This window comes from Vidua macroura, chromosome 3 (genome assembly GCF_024509145.1).
Source record: "Vidua macroura isolate BioBank_ID:100142 chromosome 3, ASM2450914v1, whole genome shotgun sequence".
NCBI lineage: Eukaryota > Metazoa > Chordata > Aves > Passeriformes > Viduidae > Vidua > Vidua macroura.
The window spans coordinates 43,734,638-43,749,655 of record NC_071573.1 but is presented as its reverse complement, the minus strand read 5'-3'; the positions used below and the strand labels follow the sequence as shown (position 1 = coordinate 43,749,655).

Genomic DNA, 15,018 nt, shown 5'->3' with positions numbered 1-15,018 from the left:
GAAAGTGTTCTGGGATAGGGAGAGCCACACTGTGGACAGGGATGCATTCTGGCACGCTACTTCCCCCACACCTTACCTTACTTGCATGTCCTGTAGACATGTGTCTGCCAGCACAAAGAGGACCAAGAGGAGGAAGAGGGTTTGGAGGGATCAAGTGCCCGATGACAAGCAGAAGGGAGTGTTTCTGGAGCCATGTAGGAACAGAAGGGATGTGCAGAGTTTCGTTGCTAAATGCTGTTATCACATTTCATAATTTCATAATTTGATTTCTTCTTACTCAGTATTGGTTGAAGATTCAAACTGGAATTAAGATTCCTGTCTGGTTACAGACTTAATGACTTAATTGACATTAGAGAAATGTCAAATCATGATGGCATGTGAAAGTGTAACCACTAAGAATTTAGTACAGAGCATCAAGACTGGTTGAGGCAACAGATGGGCTTTGGATGTTGTAAGAGAACCTGTATTTTATAATTCCTGGTTAATCCTTGAGCTTAGTTTTTACTGCTCACTTCTTGATAAAGTTTTGTTTGTCTCACTTGGCATATAATGTGGGACTTCATGTTCTACATCAGCTTTGGTAAGTTAAAATGTTCACTTTCCACCTCCACAGCTCCCAAAAGCTATTTGGTGTTATAAATAGAGGCGAATAATTTGTTCAGCCTTTCAAGAGTCAATCAGAAATTTATTGATTACAGCAAGCGATGGCAAGCAAACAGCGCTGGGTGCAGCCGGGGAGTCCCCGCTCCGCCTACGGCTCGCACACCATTTTCCCCCTTCCCGCAGTCTTTTTATACTCTCTTTCTTCCGTGTCTGCTGTATCTCTGGGTGTACTCTGCGCTTGCGCCCTCTCTTGCTAGGGGGTCGTCTTCTACTCTCTGGTGGTCGTTTTGTTATGAACAGTTTCCAGGTGTTCCCCAGAGACACGGGCAGGGCTTTCCTAGTTCCCATAGCAACACTAAAAGAAAACAACTAACTCTAGCTAAGTACCGATATTGAAATGCTAATTAGCTAATTGCTCTGTTTGTTTTCTCTAAACTACCTGGCCTCCCACCCCTCCACGCTGCCATTCTGGGACTAATATGCAAATAAAAACCCCTTAGGATCATGGGAGTATTTTTAGGAGATAAAAATGAATATAAATCAAAAACTGAACACAATAGAGGAGTCTAGATAAATGCCCTAGCTGAGGAAGAGGGAAACACATCCCCTGACTGGCTTTTAACCGTCGCCATCACCTAAGAGAGAACAGACTATATTAGGCTCTGAGAAGCAGGGCGATAGAGACAGAGAGCCCTGGTGCTGCCACCACGGAAGGAGCGGGGACAGCTGTTGTTCTGGACTTCAGCAACAGACTCTGCACACCACGCCTCCTCATCCTCGGGCCACCGGTGTGCCACAAGGAAAGGAGAAAGGACAGCTGCTGCTCGGGACTCCAGTGACCGACTCTGCACGCCGCCTTCCTTTCGGCTGCCTGGGAAAGCTACGACCGCGGGGGCGAGCTCTGCGTCGAGCCCCCTGCCCAGCTGATCTTTTTAATAAAGAGCTGAACATTAATAAAGGCATTAGCCCTGTTCATTTCAGTTTGACGAAGGCTCCTCTCTTCTTCCTTGGTGAAAGTCCACGGCCCTGTAATGGTCTTTTCCACCTAAGTTCTAATTACACAACTAGCTTAAGTAATCAACATATTAGCTAGTTTCTGTCTGGCAGATTTCTGTTATCTACACAAGGCTTCTCCTTTGGCTCTCTATTATCTTACACAAGGCTTCTCCTTTGATTTTCTGTTATCTACACAAGGCTTCTCCTTTCTGTCTTGATGAACAAAGAGTCTTCTCTAACTTATCACATTTGGGAGTGAAACTTAGTCAGAATGGAGTGTAACTTTTGCAGTCGAGCTTGTAAGATCTGTAAAAAGTTGAAAAAAAATCAGTTCTTAAACTGAAAAGTTGAAACCTGAAATGCCAAGTTGACCGTGGAATGTGAAAGTTTTTGGGGGAAGGAAACTGTCCTGGCTTGTAAGATAAACATATATTCTATTTGCCATCTGTCAGAGGTGAGGCAGGTATCTTCTGTTAAGTTGGGCAGTTTTCTTATCTCTTCCAAGAACAATGCCTCCCTCCGGGGAGGTATCTTCTGTTAATGTGCCATTGAATGGCTCACTGCGTGACTGAGAAAGTTACATCATCCCATTGTAAGGTGCTCCACCCAGACAGAGGAGCCAAGCATCCCTACCTGCATAAAATCAGCATTTCTTGAGACAGCAACTCAGCCTCTTCACTAGATTCCCAGAGGAAGACAAGGCCCATCTACTCTATCACCAGATCTTCAGAGAAAACTGCACCCTTCTACTGGATCATCGTTTCATCAGCATTTCATCTGCCACTCCAGGAGAAGGAGGAGCAGCCACCATTTAACTGGACTGTCACCAACACCCTGACTCCTCAGGGTGTCAGGTTTCTGACTCTCTCCGTAGTTTTGTTTGTACTAATTACATGTTTTTTTAAATTTCGTTTTTTTCCTAGTAAAGAACTGTTATTCCCATTCCCATATTTTTGCCTGAGAGCCTTTTTATTTTGAAATTGTGGTAATTTGGAGGGAGGGGGTTTACCTTTTCCATTTCACGGGAGGCCCTTGCCTTCCTTCACAGACTCCTGTCTTTTCAAACAAAGACAGAAATGAAAAGTTTATTCAAAGTTTTGCATTTTCACACTTGTTTAATGTGTGTATGCATTATGAAAGGCCTCTGTTACATGGAGATAGGTTTGCTTTTTCATATCATGTCTCCAAGGTGTTTTGAGCTGGGCGTGCTACATTTCTTTTGGAATGCTGTGCTCAGGTAAGCATGGTACTTTCAGTCCTGTTTTGTTAGTAGATGCATCAACAACAACGAGAGTGTTGAGAACCTGTTGCACCTAGTGTTTCTGGGCTGACGTGTGTTGGTGATGAGCAGAGTACACAAGTGTACCATCAGCAAGCTGTGTTGGTTTTGGAGCACACATCGATACATGAAAGCCACTGTTGACTGAATAACATTGATTATGGGAAGAAGACAGCAGGGCACATCTTATTTTGCCCTCTTCTGCAGTTGCATAGAGGAATGAGATGTAAAGGAAGAACTCAAGGATGTCTCCTTATATGCTCTCTTTCTCATGGCTTTTCATATTGCAGTTATCTTTATTCCCTGTTTCCCTGTGTGTTAAGCCACATGTGATTACCTTTTTTCCCAGTCAAACCTTTGCCATAAAGGAGTTGATGACAAGTTGTAATTTTTGCAGGAGAAAAAAAGAAAGGCTGTGATTGATGGTGTCTCCACACTGTTGTCTGTACTTTCTTCTGATTGTTTTGGCTGGGTTCCTGTTTCTTAACCCTGGTGCTGCTATCACTGTGTCAGAATGCTTTATTCTGCCTTACTGACAGATGTCTGTGAAGGTTGTGTAGCTTTGTAAATGCGTTTTTGCAGGGACTGAGTGTGCTGGGTGTGCTGCCTCTGAAGTGCTGTTGAGTCCCTCACAGGCCATCTGCTTGATAGAGGTGTGCAGCTCCAAGACTATCAGTCATTTCAAGCCATCTCACAAAGTCTGTGTCGTCCCTGCCCTGACAAGCTTTCTGCTGCCCAGTCTTTTACACTTACCAAAGGGCTTTCCAGTGAGAACCTACTGATGCTATGGTTCTTTCCAGCCTCTGCTTATTCCAGTGTTAGAACTTTCTGGAGACTGGGTGATTTCCCAAAGTGTCTAAGGTGGGTTGCAGCTTTCCCAGGTGTTCTATAATCGACATGAGCCAGAGCTAGTAGAGTGGTGCTGACAAGGAGAGGTGTTCCATGCCACTGAATCGGGACATGTCTGAAGTTGAGGTACAGATGGTTGCTCTAAGGAAGGACACTCTTGGCTTTCTCCATTTACTGGATTATTCTTGACTGTAAGTAACAAAGCAGTATCAACAGTAGGAGAGGCATGCAAACTGTATGAATGCCTCATCTAAGTAATCATAATTTGTAATAATAAATAGGGTAGTGATGCTGGATTTGTTGGCAATGTTATAAGACTTTATTTATAAACTGTAAAACAGCATAAACTTATATGTCAGGTTTTCCAAAAGGGTAATAATAGTAATAATACACAAAGTTTTAGTTGGACCAAAAGACAAAAAGCAGTTTGTTTCTAATTCAAAAAATACAAATGTTTGCTACAGGTACAAAATTATAAAAAGTTTGTATTTTCCTCTTGATCTGGTGAGAGACACATATAGCAGAGATGTATATTTCACCAGCTGCAAATTCATATAAGCTATGGGAAACAATAGTAAAGAAAAAAAATGTTGTAGTTAAGAAAACATAGAAACAACTTCTTGTCTTCCATTTAACCAGAACTGAACACCATTTTGTTATTCCTTTGCAGTATTTTAGTTGCCAACATTTAAATTAGTGTTACTCATGCTTCATATAACAATCAGAAAGAACAGCAGGTTTACCTCATGCATTTATTTTTAATATTCATCACATAATGTCTTCTCACCGTGCTACCTAGGAAGGTTAGTGTTTTTATTGACAACATTTAAGGGAGGTGGAGGATGAGGAATGCAATCAGCATCCAGGAATATTCCTATCTACTGCTTCACAAGAAAATGTTAAAAATTCTCCAATTAGCATAAAAATATTTTTAAAATTAATTCTGCTTGGAACTGTTTGCAATAACAAATGTAACAAAAAGGTCATTTAACAGAAGGCAAAAATGCTGCTGAGTGCCTCTGTCAGTGAAACACACGTCTGTCTCCTGTATTGTGCAAAGATGCAGGAGCCCCACGCATCTAGTCTCTGAGGTTTGCATATGGGCTTCTTTCTGCACCTGAGAAGACCCAAGTGTGTCTTAATAATGACAGATTTGTGCTTCAGGCTGCTGCTCCACCTGGCTGTGCAGGTGCAGCATTCAGTAGAGCTGGGCAGAGGAACCACCAGAAATGTTGTCAGTAAAACCTAGAAGCAGCTCACATTTTTTTTTTTCCTAAAAAAAAAAAAAAAAAAAAAAAAAAAAAAAAAAAAAAAAGACTCTCCATCTCTACCTGGTAATTTTCAGTGACAAGTGCCCTTTACATTTGCAATGTGGTTGATCTGTAACTGTAATCTCCCTTCCAAAGTTGATCTAGCCAAGATGCTTAGTGTTTTCATATTACCTAGCCTGGTTCAAAATTGAATTCTTGGTTTTGCTATTTAAAGCAGAATGCTGCAAAGCTGGTAAGGCCTGAGATAAGGTCTAACAACTCTCCTTCCTCATCTTTCTGTTTGTGACCAAAGGATGTACTAGATGGCACCAGAAAGCTGCTGTTCCCAGGTTGCGGAATTTTGCGTCCCTTCTCACAGGGTGATCTGAGTTGTGATCCAGAAATGCACTACCTCTTTTTTGGCAGTTGCAAACACAGTGTTTTTTCATACACTCTGATAATGGTGATGGCAGCTTAGCCTTAATCTCATCTCTCTTACCTTAAGAAATATTATCATGTAAGAAAAAAAAAAAAAAAAAAAAAAGCTGCATCTCACATTTCTTCTTGCTCTAGAACAACTGGGAAACCACAGTGTGGGGTGGTCTCCGGCATCTTTACTAACTATGCTTTGAGGAAAAAAAAATAAAAAACAACTTACACAGCACTACCACAGAACTCTATCACCAGCCAAGAACAAACTACAGCAATACACTATCATGGCATTATTTACAACATGATGGAATGTTATGCATATAATAAATAACATTTAATACTTTTTCCTCTTAAACTCTTATAAAGGTAAGCTCATGCTTATTTATTTTGTTCATTCCAATATATTTTTCTCTATGTATCTTAAGTGCATAGGCAAGTATAGGAGGTGACAGTGCTGTTTGCCCATCTTTTCTGTTTTTAGAAGTCAAATTGCTTTCCAAATTTGTAATGCATCACAGTATGTTACTGTCCTCACTGAGATTTATTTTACAGCACATACCTTTCCACAGCAGAAGGAGCAAGGGATTGTCAGCTACATGTGTGCTTATATTGACATTAAGTCTTAGTAAGAGATATTGTGAGCTCACTTCAAGTTGATGAGGGAAAAGGAGGAAGTGGAATTTATATAGCATTGCATGCCTTGGGAAGTCTGACAGTGCTCCTGAACTTAACAGAAATTTGCAGAGGAAAGAGCAAGGAAGAGGGTTTACAAAAGGCTAAGGTTGGGGCTCCCAGGGGTAGGTGAAAACTGAGAGTCCTTTGTTGCTCTGCAGGACAGAAAGTTTGACTGCTGTATTTATTTTGCAGCTGTTCAGAGGTTCCATACTGGTGTGTGCAGAGGTCAAGCTTTGTTTTGTTAATAAGGGGAGGCCTTGCTTGTGTTTTGGTGGGTTTTTTAAAATATTAAGTCAATTTACAGCTACTTTGTGTGGGCTCTGTACCATAGTGGATGGGATTTATCCCAGTGCAAGAGGCTTTGCTCTTCTGCTTATAAGAAGCAACCTGGCCTCTAGGAGCTGAAGAGTCTCATGACAGGCAGCTTTGGGTGGGCCCAGGTGCCAGAGGAGCTTGGAGCCCAAGAGAGCTGCAGAAATACTCTGAGGGAACAAAAGGAAGAAGAGAACACAAAGTGGTCCCCTTGGGTATCTGTGCCACTCTTCTGCACCCTGGGTTCTCCTTGAACAGTCAGCAACACAGTTTCTACAGGGACTAAAGGCTGACTCCCTCCTAAAGAAAGGATTTGGAGGAAACAAAAACTGGCATAAGAGATACTATAGATGAAGAATGTGCAAACTGATGGGTTTATAATGAGATGGACCTTGGGGAAGTTGCCTGCAGAGAAGGAAACTATCTCCAGCCTGAGCAGAGCAGTGGGAGTGCCCCACCTCTCCCCACCTAATGCTATTCCGCAAAGGAAAATTCTGCTCTGCTTGTGTTCAGATGGCCCCGGCATGCTCTGCATAAATATTTATGTTTGGAGTTGTTGGTTTCCTAGAGTAATTTTAACTACTTAAGCATTATTTCTGTTAATCAAACTATGAAGATGTATCCAGCTGAAGTCACAAGAGTGCACTTTATGAGGATAGCGGGTTTATTGCTACAGGCCATGCCAAATGTAAGTCCTTGACTGTGTACACAACCAACACATGCAAACACTTTATTTAGTTTTTTACCTAGGGTAGTCTTACTAATGCAGGTAGCCTACTTCTAACTGTATTCCTTTTAACTTATTTGCATTTCTGCTAGCTTAAAAGGAGACTATAATGGTAGCTACCCTACTTCTGTGAACATTGGAATGCATAGAGGGTAAAAACTGAGCTTCTCTACTCATTGTTCCTACCTACTGTCCATATATTCATTAGAAATCAACAACATGTCACTCAATGTGTTCTCCCCAAGATATAATACACCAGGAACCAACACCCAAGCAACTATGAAAATGAAAACTGAGTACTGCAAACACTTCTAAAACCCATTCAGAATTAAAGATCTGCCAATGGTTGAAGATTGGAAAGATGCAAATTCATTTGGGTTTCCTTTACAGAAGTTGGGACTAAAGTCAAAGGTTCTGTCCCAAAAGGAACAATGTCCTGTCTTTTTTAATACAAGTGAAAGTGGAATGCCTTCCATATTAAAATTATCACAGGATGTTTCCCCATATAAAAAACTATGTGCAATTTATGTACAATATTCCCATACACTACTCTGGCTGGCAATACTCAAAGCCAATGCTATGATTACAAGTGTTAGGTTTGTAGAAGAGCACACTCGAGAGGAAATTTGGGGTTTGGTAGCATTCTAGCTGAGGTAGGTTAAAACAGACCTGCTAGTTAGAAAATCTTGCATGAGTTCGTATGGTATTGAATGAAATTGAAGATTATAACACAGTTGGTCTCTGATATTCTTTACAAAACCAAGATAAGCATAGCACAGTTATTCCATTGTCTACAAGTTTACTAATACAATCTGTTCCAGACTTTAAAGGAAGTGCTGTTGCCTCCTCACTTAATAGCATACGTTATTTTTTTTCCATCGTTGGTTTGATTTCCTATTTCAGTCTTGATGTTGCTGAAGGTGCATCCTGATGTTGCTGTCCTGCAGGAGAGGTGGGCTACAGGATGCTTGGTTACAGGCAGCAGGATGGCAGATTGCTTTGTGTCTGTGCAATAGCCCAATTCTGTTCTGGGCTGCCTTTCCCTTCCCACAGTGGCTGTGAGGTGGGATGACCCATGGAGAATTCTGGCTGTTTGCCGCAGGGAAGCCTTGCCATCACTCAGCACTACCTGAGTGATGTGTTCCAGACAGAGACCAGAAGTGGGCCTGCAGCAGGATATTTGGGGGCTGGCAGGCTGCCTGAAGGCAGGCCTGGGCTGTTTGTCCTGTGGCTGTGCTTTAATGCAAAGCAGTAAGCTGGATTTCATTTGGAATATTTGTTTTCAGGTTTAATAATTACATGCCTGATAAGAATATGCATGTGCATATTTGCTTGAGGAGGAAAATTTGTATAAGCAGCAGGATTTTAAAAAAGGAAATAGTACATTGATAGGATTTGAAAGTTTATGCTTTTCCTTGATAGCACCACACTTCTGTAGGGTTAAAGTGACAAGAATCCAAGATGTCATGGGCTCACCAAGCCTGCTGCATCTCATCCTCATGCATTGCCACTATACACACACACACACTTGCACACATTAACCAGGTTCAGAGGGAATGAAGCACACAGGCAAACCAGTGTTTGGTTTTCTGACAACTGCATGCAGGTGACAGTGCCATGGCTGTAAGAAAAGATCACTGTCAGTCAGACTCCAGTTGTCACGGCCAGCACCTGAAATGGCTGCTCATTTATGTGGGAGATGCCAGGCACAGGTCAAGTCTTGCAAAAGATTTATGTCCCAGTCCAGAAAAATTCTTAGGGATGGGTTTTGCATTAATGCTATTAAGCTCTCTCAAGTGTTTCATTAGGATCAAGACATTAATTAGCTCACAGTAATCTAATAGAAAATTAAGGCTTCAGATCTCAAAGCTACATTGGAACTACAGCTGCACAGTTTTTATTAGGCTCAAGGCTGGAAAGCAGCATTTCTCAATGTGGGAGACTTTGCATGTGCCATACTTAAATAAATCTGTATAATTTCTGTTCAAAGGAATCTCCCATGCACTGTTTTTTCAAGAATTGTGCTGATAACCACAATCAGATCTTCTTTAAGTGTCTCCACAGTCCTGCCTAAATAACAAACACTAAAATGCATCAAGGATGTTTTTCTTTCTACTTTCTGTACCTGAATTCTGCATGTATCATGGTGTTAGCTAAAATGAGCCTAGCTATTTCATGGCAGCGCTTGGGAACCGATCTTGTTCACATAATAAAACAGATAATAAATTCTGCCACTGAATTCTAAGGGGACGTTATCTTATATCTTACTGCAGTCTAGAGTTAGAAGGAATAATCCATGGTCATTTGAGCCCCTGGATGTAATTGACAACCAGGAATTCTTGAGCATATAACCTCCACTTCAGCTGTCAAAATATATGCTTTATTTAAAGACTTCAGGTTGCAAGGGAATCCAGTTCATCTACTGGTAAACTGCTCCAACATCCATTGTCCTACAGTCTCACCCATTTTTCCAACATATTTAAGCACAAATCCAACCATGAGAGAGAAAATACACTCATTTAACCTTTTGCTTTACAGATGTGTTTGTGTGTGTGCACGAGTGTACCTATGTATGCAATGCACAGTAGATATGTTCAGGTACCCATCAGCAGTTGAGTGCCAGTCCAGTGGATGTGCTTGCTATGGCTGTTAAATTGAAAATGGAGTGGCCTAGCTCTAACCAGACGATTATTCGGTGAGCAGCATGCTGCACAGCATTTGAAGTCAGGGAAGAGGATGCTTTTTTTACTGACTTACTGAAAAGTGCCAAAACACACTGAGAAAGCTTACAGAATCCAGCACAGTGTCAGACGGGGGCTTCATTAATTGTTGGGCAACTTGGGCTGTTTTACAGATTGTGGCACCTCCAGTCCTGTGTGCAAGGTCACCTGCACAAAGAAGAAATAATGTTAAATTCGAAACTGAGACATCTTCAACAAAGAGCATTTGTGAAGGCAAGTGCAGGCAAATGACATGGAAAGGGCTGCAGGACTGCAGGTCCAAGTTTAAATCAAGACTATTAATGGAGATGATATCTAGTCTTTGAAATAAACAAGCCTCCTTCCCCCTTCCCTCCTGAATAACTTTGGGACCGAGAAGCCAGGTGTCTGTATCTTTTCCCAAATCTAGCCACCAGTTGTAGGTATCCAGAAGTGCTACTTGCTAGGTACAAGGTGGATGGATCTCTGCATGAGGGACCCCAAGTGCTTCAGGACAGAGGTCACATAGTGGAGCCCATGTATGATGAGTGTTACACCCTAGCTGTTCTGCCTGCCTGACCTAACCTGACCTCCTTCAGTCCTCAGGCTCCTGAGTATTTCCACAGGTTCTCTCTACCACACTTGGTTTCTAGCCATAAGCAGTGATCTTGAAGTAAAAATGCATTATATTTAAAGACAGCTCCTCCAAGAGGAAAGCCTCTTGTACACGGAGCACAAGAATGATGGGCTGACTGATTTGCTCTATTGTGCCAATTCTCTGACCTATGTTGCCTTTGCTCTCCTTACCACTGTGCTGCTCATACTTCAGTCATTTGCCAATGTTAATTATCTCCAAACATGAGACCTAGGAGGAATTAAGATGGTTTTTAGTCAAACTAGGAGGGAAGAGCTTTAGAGACACTGCTTTCTAAGTGGAGCATCACGGGAAAATCAGAGCATGAATTAATGCATGCAGGTACTTTCACTTGTTTTACAGCATTACTCTTCACATTGGTTAGGCAAGTCAGAAGGTCAAATGTAGTCCAAAAAGTGTGAGTAGCCTAGATATAAGCCCAAGAAGGAAAAGAGCCCCTCTCTGTACTGACTACCCATAGATGATGCTATCAGCTCCTTTAGTTGGAAAGGGTAAGTGGGGCTGGACTGCAGGAGATTTACCTGGACATTTCGATTGAGGCTCAATGCAGGCATGAAGACACCCTCGATGTTTTCAAATGCTGGAGGCCCTTGCTGCTGCCCATTTATGTAAAAGGTCAGGTTGTGTTTGTTCAGATCCAGGAGCACACCAACGGTGGTGCCTTTAGAAACTCCTCCTTCAGTCCTAAGGTACAAAGGGCACATTATTGGTGAAGGCAGAGCACACTATGCTGCTCTCTCTAGGACAAACCAGCCTTACTAAGCAGAGTGGAGCAGCACAGAGAAATTATTATCCCTGAGGCATTTGGTGATGACTGAGCCACACCTTTATCTGAAGCATACATACCACATCCATGGGAGCCTAATGAAGGGATCCTAAACAGAAGTTAGATCCACTTCTCCTGCAACTGCAATTTAAGAGGTGAAAATGGGATCCAGAGCTAACAGCTAATGACAAACTGGGAGGTGAGCCAATGGAGTCCTGGAGACATGGCACCTCTGAGTATCGCTATTACAGTGAAGTGATGCATGGCAGGAAATGAAAAAGCAGGAACCTGTTTTGCTAAGTGTTCATTTCTAATCAATATTCCTGCTAACAACTACAGAGAGAGACTTCCAGCTCAACTATTCACCTTGGCTTGCTCTAAGGGAACCCAGATTTCCAGAGCCCAGGGAACCAGCACAGGTACAACAGACAATGGTTTTGGGGAGGAAGGGAAGTTGGGACTGGTTAGGCCTAAGCGTAGCTTCTGCTTGACAAGGTGCTCAGCTATAGGACTGGGAGATGTCTCGAGTGTGCAGGCACAGTTATTAATAACAGTGATAATTGGTTGTGTCAGGAGCAGCTGCTGAGAGCTACTGCAATGTCAGAGCTTGCCAGGACAGACTCAGCCAGCCAATTACACACTTGGGTGATTTGACATTTATGCACTTTGACTTGGGGGTTAGTCAAACTCAGTATTACTTTAAAGGACACTGAGCAAAAATACCCACTAGATATGCAGATTGGCCACAGGCACTTCTATTCCACTGATATCATGGGGCTCTGCAATGGATTTACAGCCTGACACAATTTGTTCAGGGTAAACCAGATTTCAAATAATTTGCAGTAGGAAAGGAAGCAGCTGTCTTTTGTCCCAAGCACTCGCCTCAGGCACACAACATTCACAAGATTAATGGTATTTTATCATAAAATTTATCACAATAGGTAGACAAAAGATAAAAAATAAAAAATGAGGATGGGGACGGGAATATGATTAGGAAGAATATAGTGCAGGGTAAGAAATTTTTCTCTTGTCCACTAGGTGTCACAAACTGTTCTCCTTTAGACTAAATGTGGCATGTGGCACTTCATCTGAAGGTAGATTATAGAAAACTGTTCTGAGTTCTCCCTTTAAAGCTCTTCAAACAATAATAGTATAGCTAAGAATCATGGATTGACTCTGAGAGGTGTTAGATGTGAAAAATCACCGTAGTCAGATGCCCTTGATTTGATTTCTGGTCCTGTAAGCATTCATAGGTTTCTCTCTGAGCTCTTCTCCAAAACCACAAAATAAATTATTTTCCATCAAAACTTAAGATGCTTACCTACCCTGAGTATTCACTATATAGACTGTTTTTATTAAAAGCCCTCAATCATAAAACTCACTATGAGATTGTGGGAAGGAACAGTACTATGATTTGGAGCTATTTACAAGTAGATTACTTTTTTTTTTTTTTTTCCTTTGTTGAGGAACAGCTTTGCATGGAGGACACCACATTTTAGATCCTGCTTAAAATGGATTTTATTACATCCTTTTAAATGACATCAATTCTCTTATGGAAACAGAAACAGCAACATCACATTTTTGAGATTATGATGTTCTTTCCTATACGACAAGCTAATTTGTTTCTTGTGGGCTAATTAGCTGTGTGCTGCACAGTGACATTGAATGACTCCTCTGCAGCCCCTAGGGACAGCCCCACTGAAGAGGAGATAGATTCTGCCTGCAGATTCCATCCAAGCAAGGGCAGGACCCAGCTGAGGCCCCTACACAAGCCACAGGGGTGTGGGAGCAGAGCAGAAAGATGGGGACCTTCTCCCTTTATTCCTGCCCCAAGTTCTGCAGGAATTCAGCAGGTAGATTGCCCCATTCCTACTCTGCCATCTCCCCACAGTGAGAAACTGGCTCTGGCAGGATTTAGGGAGAACAGAAGCAGGCAGGAGCTCTTCACCACGCTGCTACAAGGGAGGCTGGACTTCTGGGGCTGAACAGCTGCTCTTACTCAGCATCTCATGCTTCCTTGGGAACAGTACTTTGAGGACTCCAGCACTTTTTGGACTATTTTCCTGGTTGCTTTCTCTAGGAGGAGAGCTGGGAGAGTCTGTTTTATGAGAAAACTTACGTAATACATTTCCTTATTCTTATGTACCATTTAGACAGCATTACAGGATAATTTTTCTAATAAATGCTTTTGTTGTGGTAAAAAAGCCAAATAGCTCAAGAGACTCAAAGTGATGTTGCTCCCTCCTGGTACACTTCTGTGGCACCACGTAAAAACATCCTCCTTTACTGTAATGCATTTTTAAGCTACTTAATGACACTTATACCACGCAACCCAAGTAACCTTTCATGCAAAAGGAAAATACAACTTTTTTGTTGCAATGCTCCCTTAATAAATACTTAGTATTTATTAAAGGACAATCCAACTCAGGAGATAGGCAACACTGTTTCATTTTTTCAAGTAAATCATTTGAACATTTTGATTTCTGTGCGCAGCACTAAGTCCTGAGTGCAGAAGTGCTGTGCAGAAGCCTGGATGGTCAGAGTATAGAAAGGGGAATTTGGCTACCATGAAAAATGCAGTTGCCTGTGGCAGTAGAGGCTGTTATTCCAAGATGCTTTTAGTAACAGCTTGGACAATGTGCAGAATATGATTGCATGAACTGGCTTGAGGAATTAAGAAAAGTAGTTTCACTATTATTTAAAAATAAATATTAAAAATTTATGAACAATTTAATAAACTGAATAATTAATTCAACTCTCCATTACAATACTTTAAGTGTTAGCTTTACAGCATCTTAAAAACTTTATGATATCTGTTGCCAATGATAGCATTTTTCATTCAGTTGTAGCATTTTTGTATGATGAAAAAACCTGCTCTTGAGATATCTGAAGTCAATGAAGAGACTCTCCTGATTGCAAGGGACTTTTAAGGCTAAAATACAAATATTTTAGATTTCAACTTTCTGGTTTTCAGTATAAAATATTTCATTATAAAATATTTCAAGGACATTTACATCTCCTTCTTTCCATAGACATGTAGTGGCTGGAGTACTGCCTGTAGCAGCTTGTAGTCCTGCTCTTGGGAACTCTGCCAAGGAACAGATCTATTGCATTGAATGTCAGTGCCTCTTGTTAATGGGTATTCAGCACCTCTCAGAATAGTTTGGATTGGAAGGGACCTTTAAAGGTCATCCAGTCCAACCCCCATGCAAAAAGCAGGGACATCTTAACTAGGTCAAGCTGCTCAGAAGCCAATCCAATCTGACCTTGAATGTTTCTAGCGATGGGGCATCCATCACCTCTCTGAGTAACCAGTTCCAGTGTTTCACCATCCTCATTGTAAAAAAATGTCTTCCTTATAGCTAGTCTGAATTTATCCTCTTTCAGTTCAAAACTATCTCCCCTTGTCCTTGTACCTGAGGGTGTCCTTGTACAACAAGCCCTGCTAAAAAGGCTATTCCCATCTTTCTTATAAACCTCCTCTAAGTACTGAAAGACCATGATCAGATCTCCCTGGAGCTTTCTCTTCTCCAGGCTGAGCGTCTCCGTCTCTCTCAGCCTTCCTTCAAAGGAGCGATGTTCCATTCCTCTGACAATTTTTGCCCAGGATACAGTTGTCCTTCTGGTCTGCAAGTGCACGCTGACAGACCATGATCAGCCTCTCAGGCATCAATTTCCCCGAGTTCTTCTTGGCAGGGGTGCTGTCAATCCCTTCATCCTCCATCCTGCCCTGACCCACATGCAGGACTGTGCACTTTGCTTTGTTGAAGCCCAT

General features: G+C 41.8%; 1 protein-coding gene across 12 annotated transcripts in view; it reads right to left on the bottom strand.

Annotated features, from left to right (window-relative positions):
* Nucleotides 1-4,032: 4,032 nt before the first annotated feature.
* The window catches only part of TRIM67 (tripartite motif containing 67), a 39,855-nt gene continuing 28,869 nt past the window's right edge, over nt 4,033-15,018 (bottom strand). For all 12 annotated transcript variants that reach the window (XM_053974065.1, XM_053974066.1, XM_053974071.1 and 9 more), the window contains 2 exons: nt 10,999-11,161; nt 4,033-10,011 (listed from right to left, as the gene is read on the bottom strand). In XM_053974065.1, coding sequence (XP_053830040.1) covers nt 9,946-10,011; nt 10,999-11,161 — 229 coding nt within the window. In that variant the 3' untranslated portion in view covers nt 4,033-9,945. The remainder of the gene's footprint in view (nt 10,012-10,998; nt 11,162-15,018) is intronic.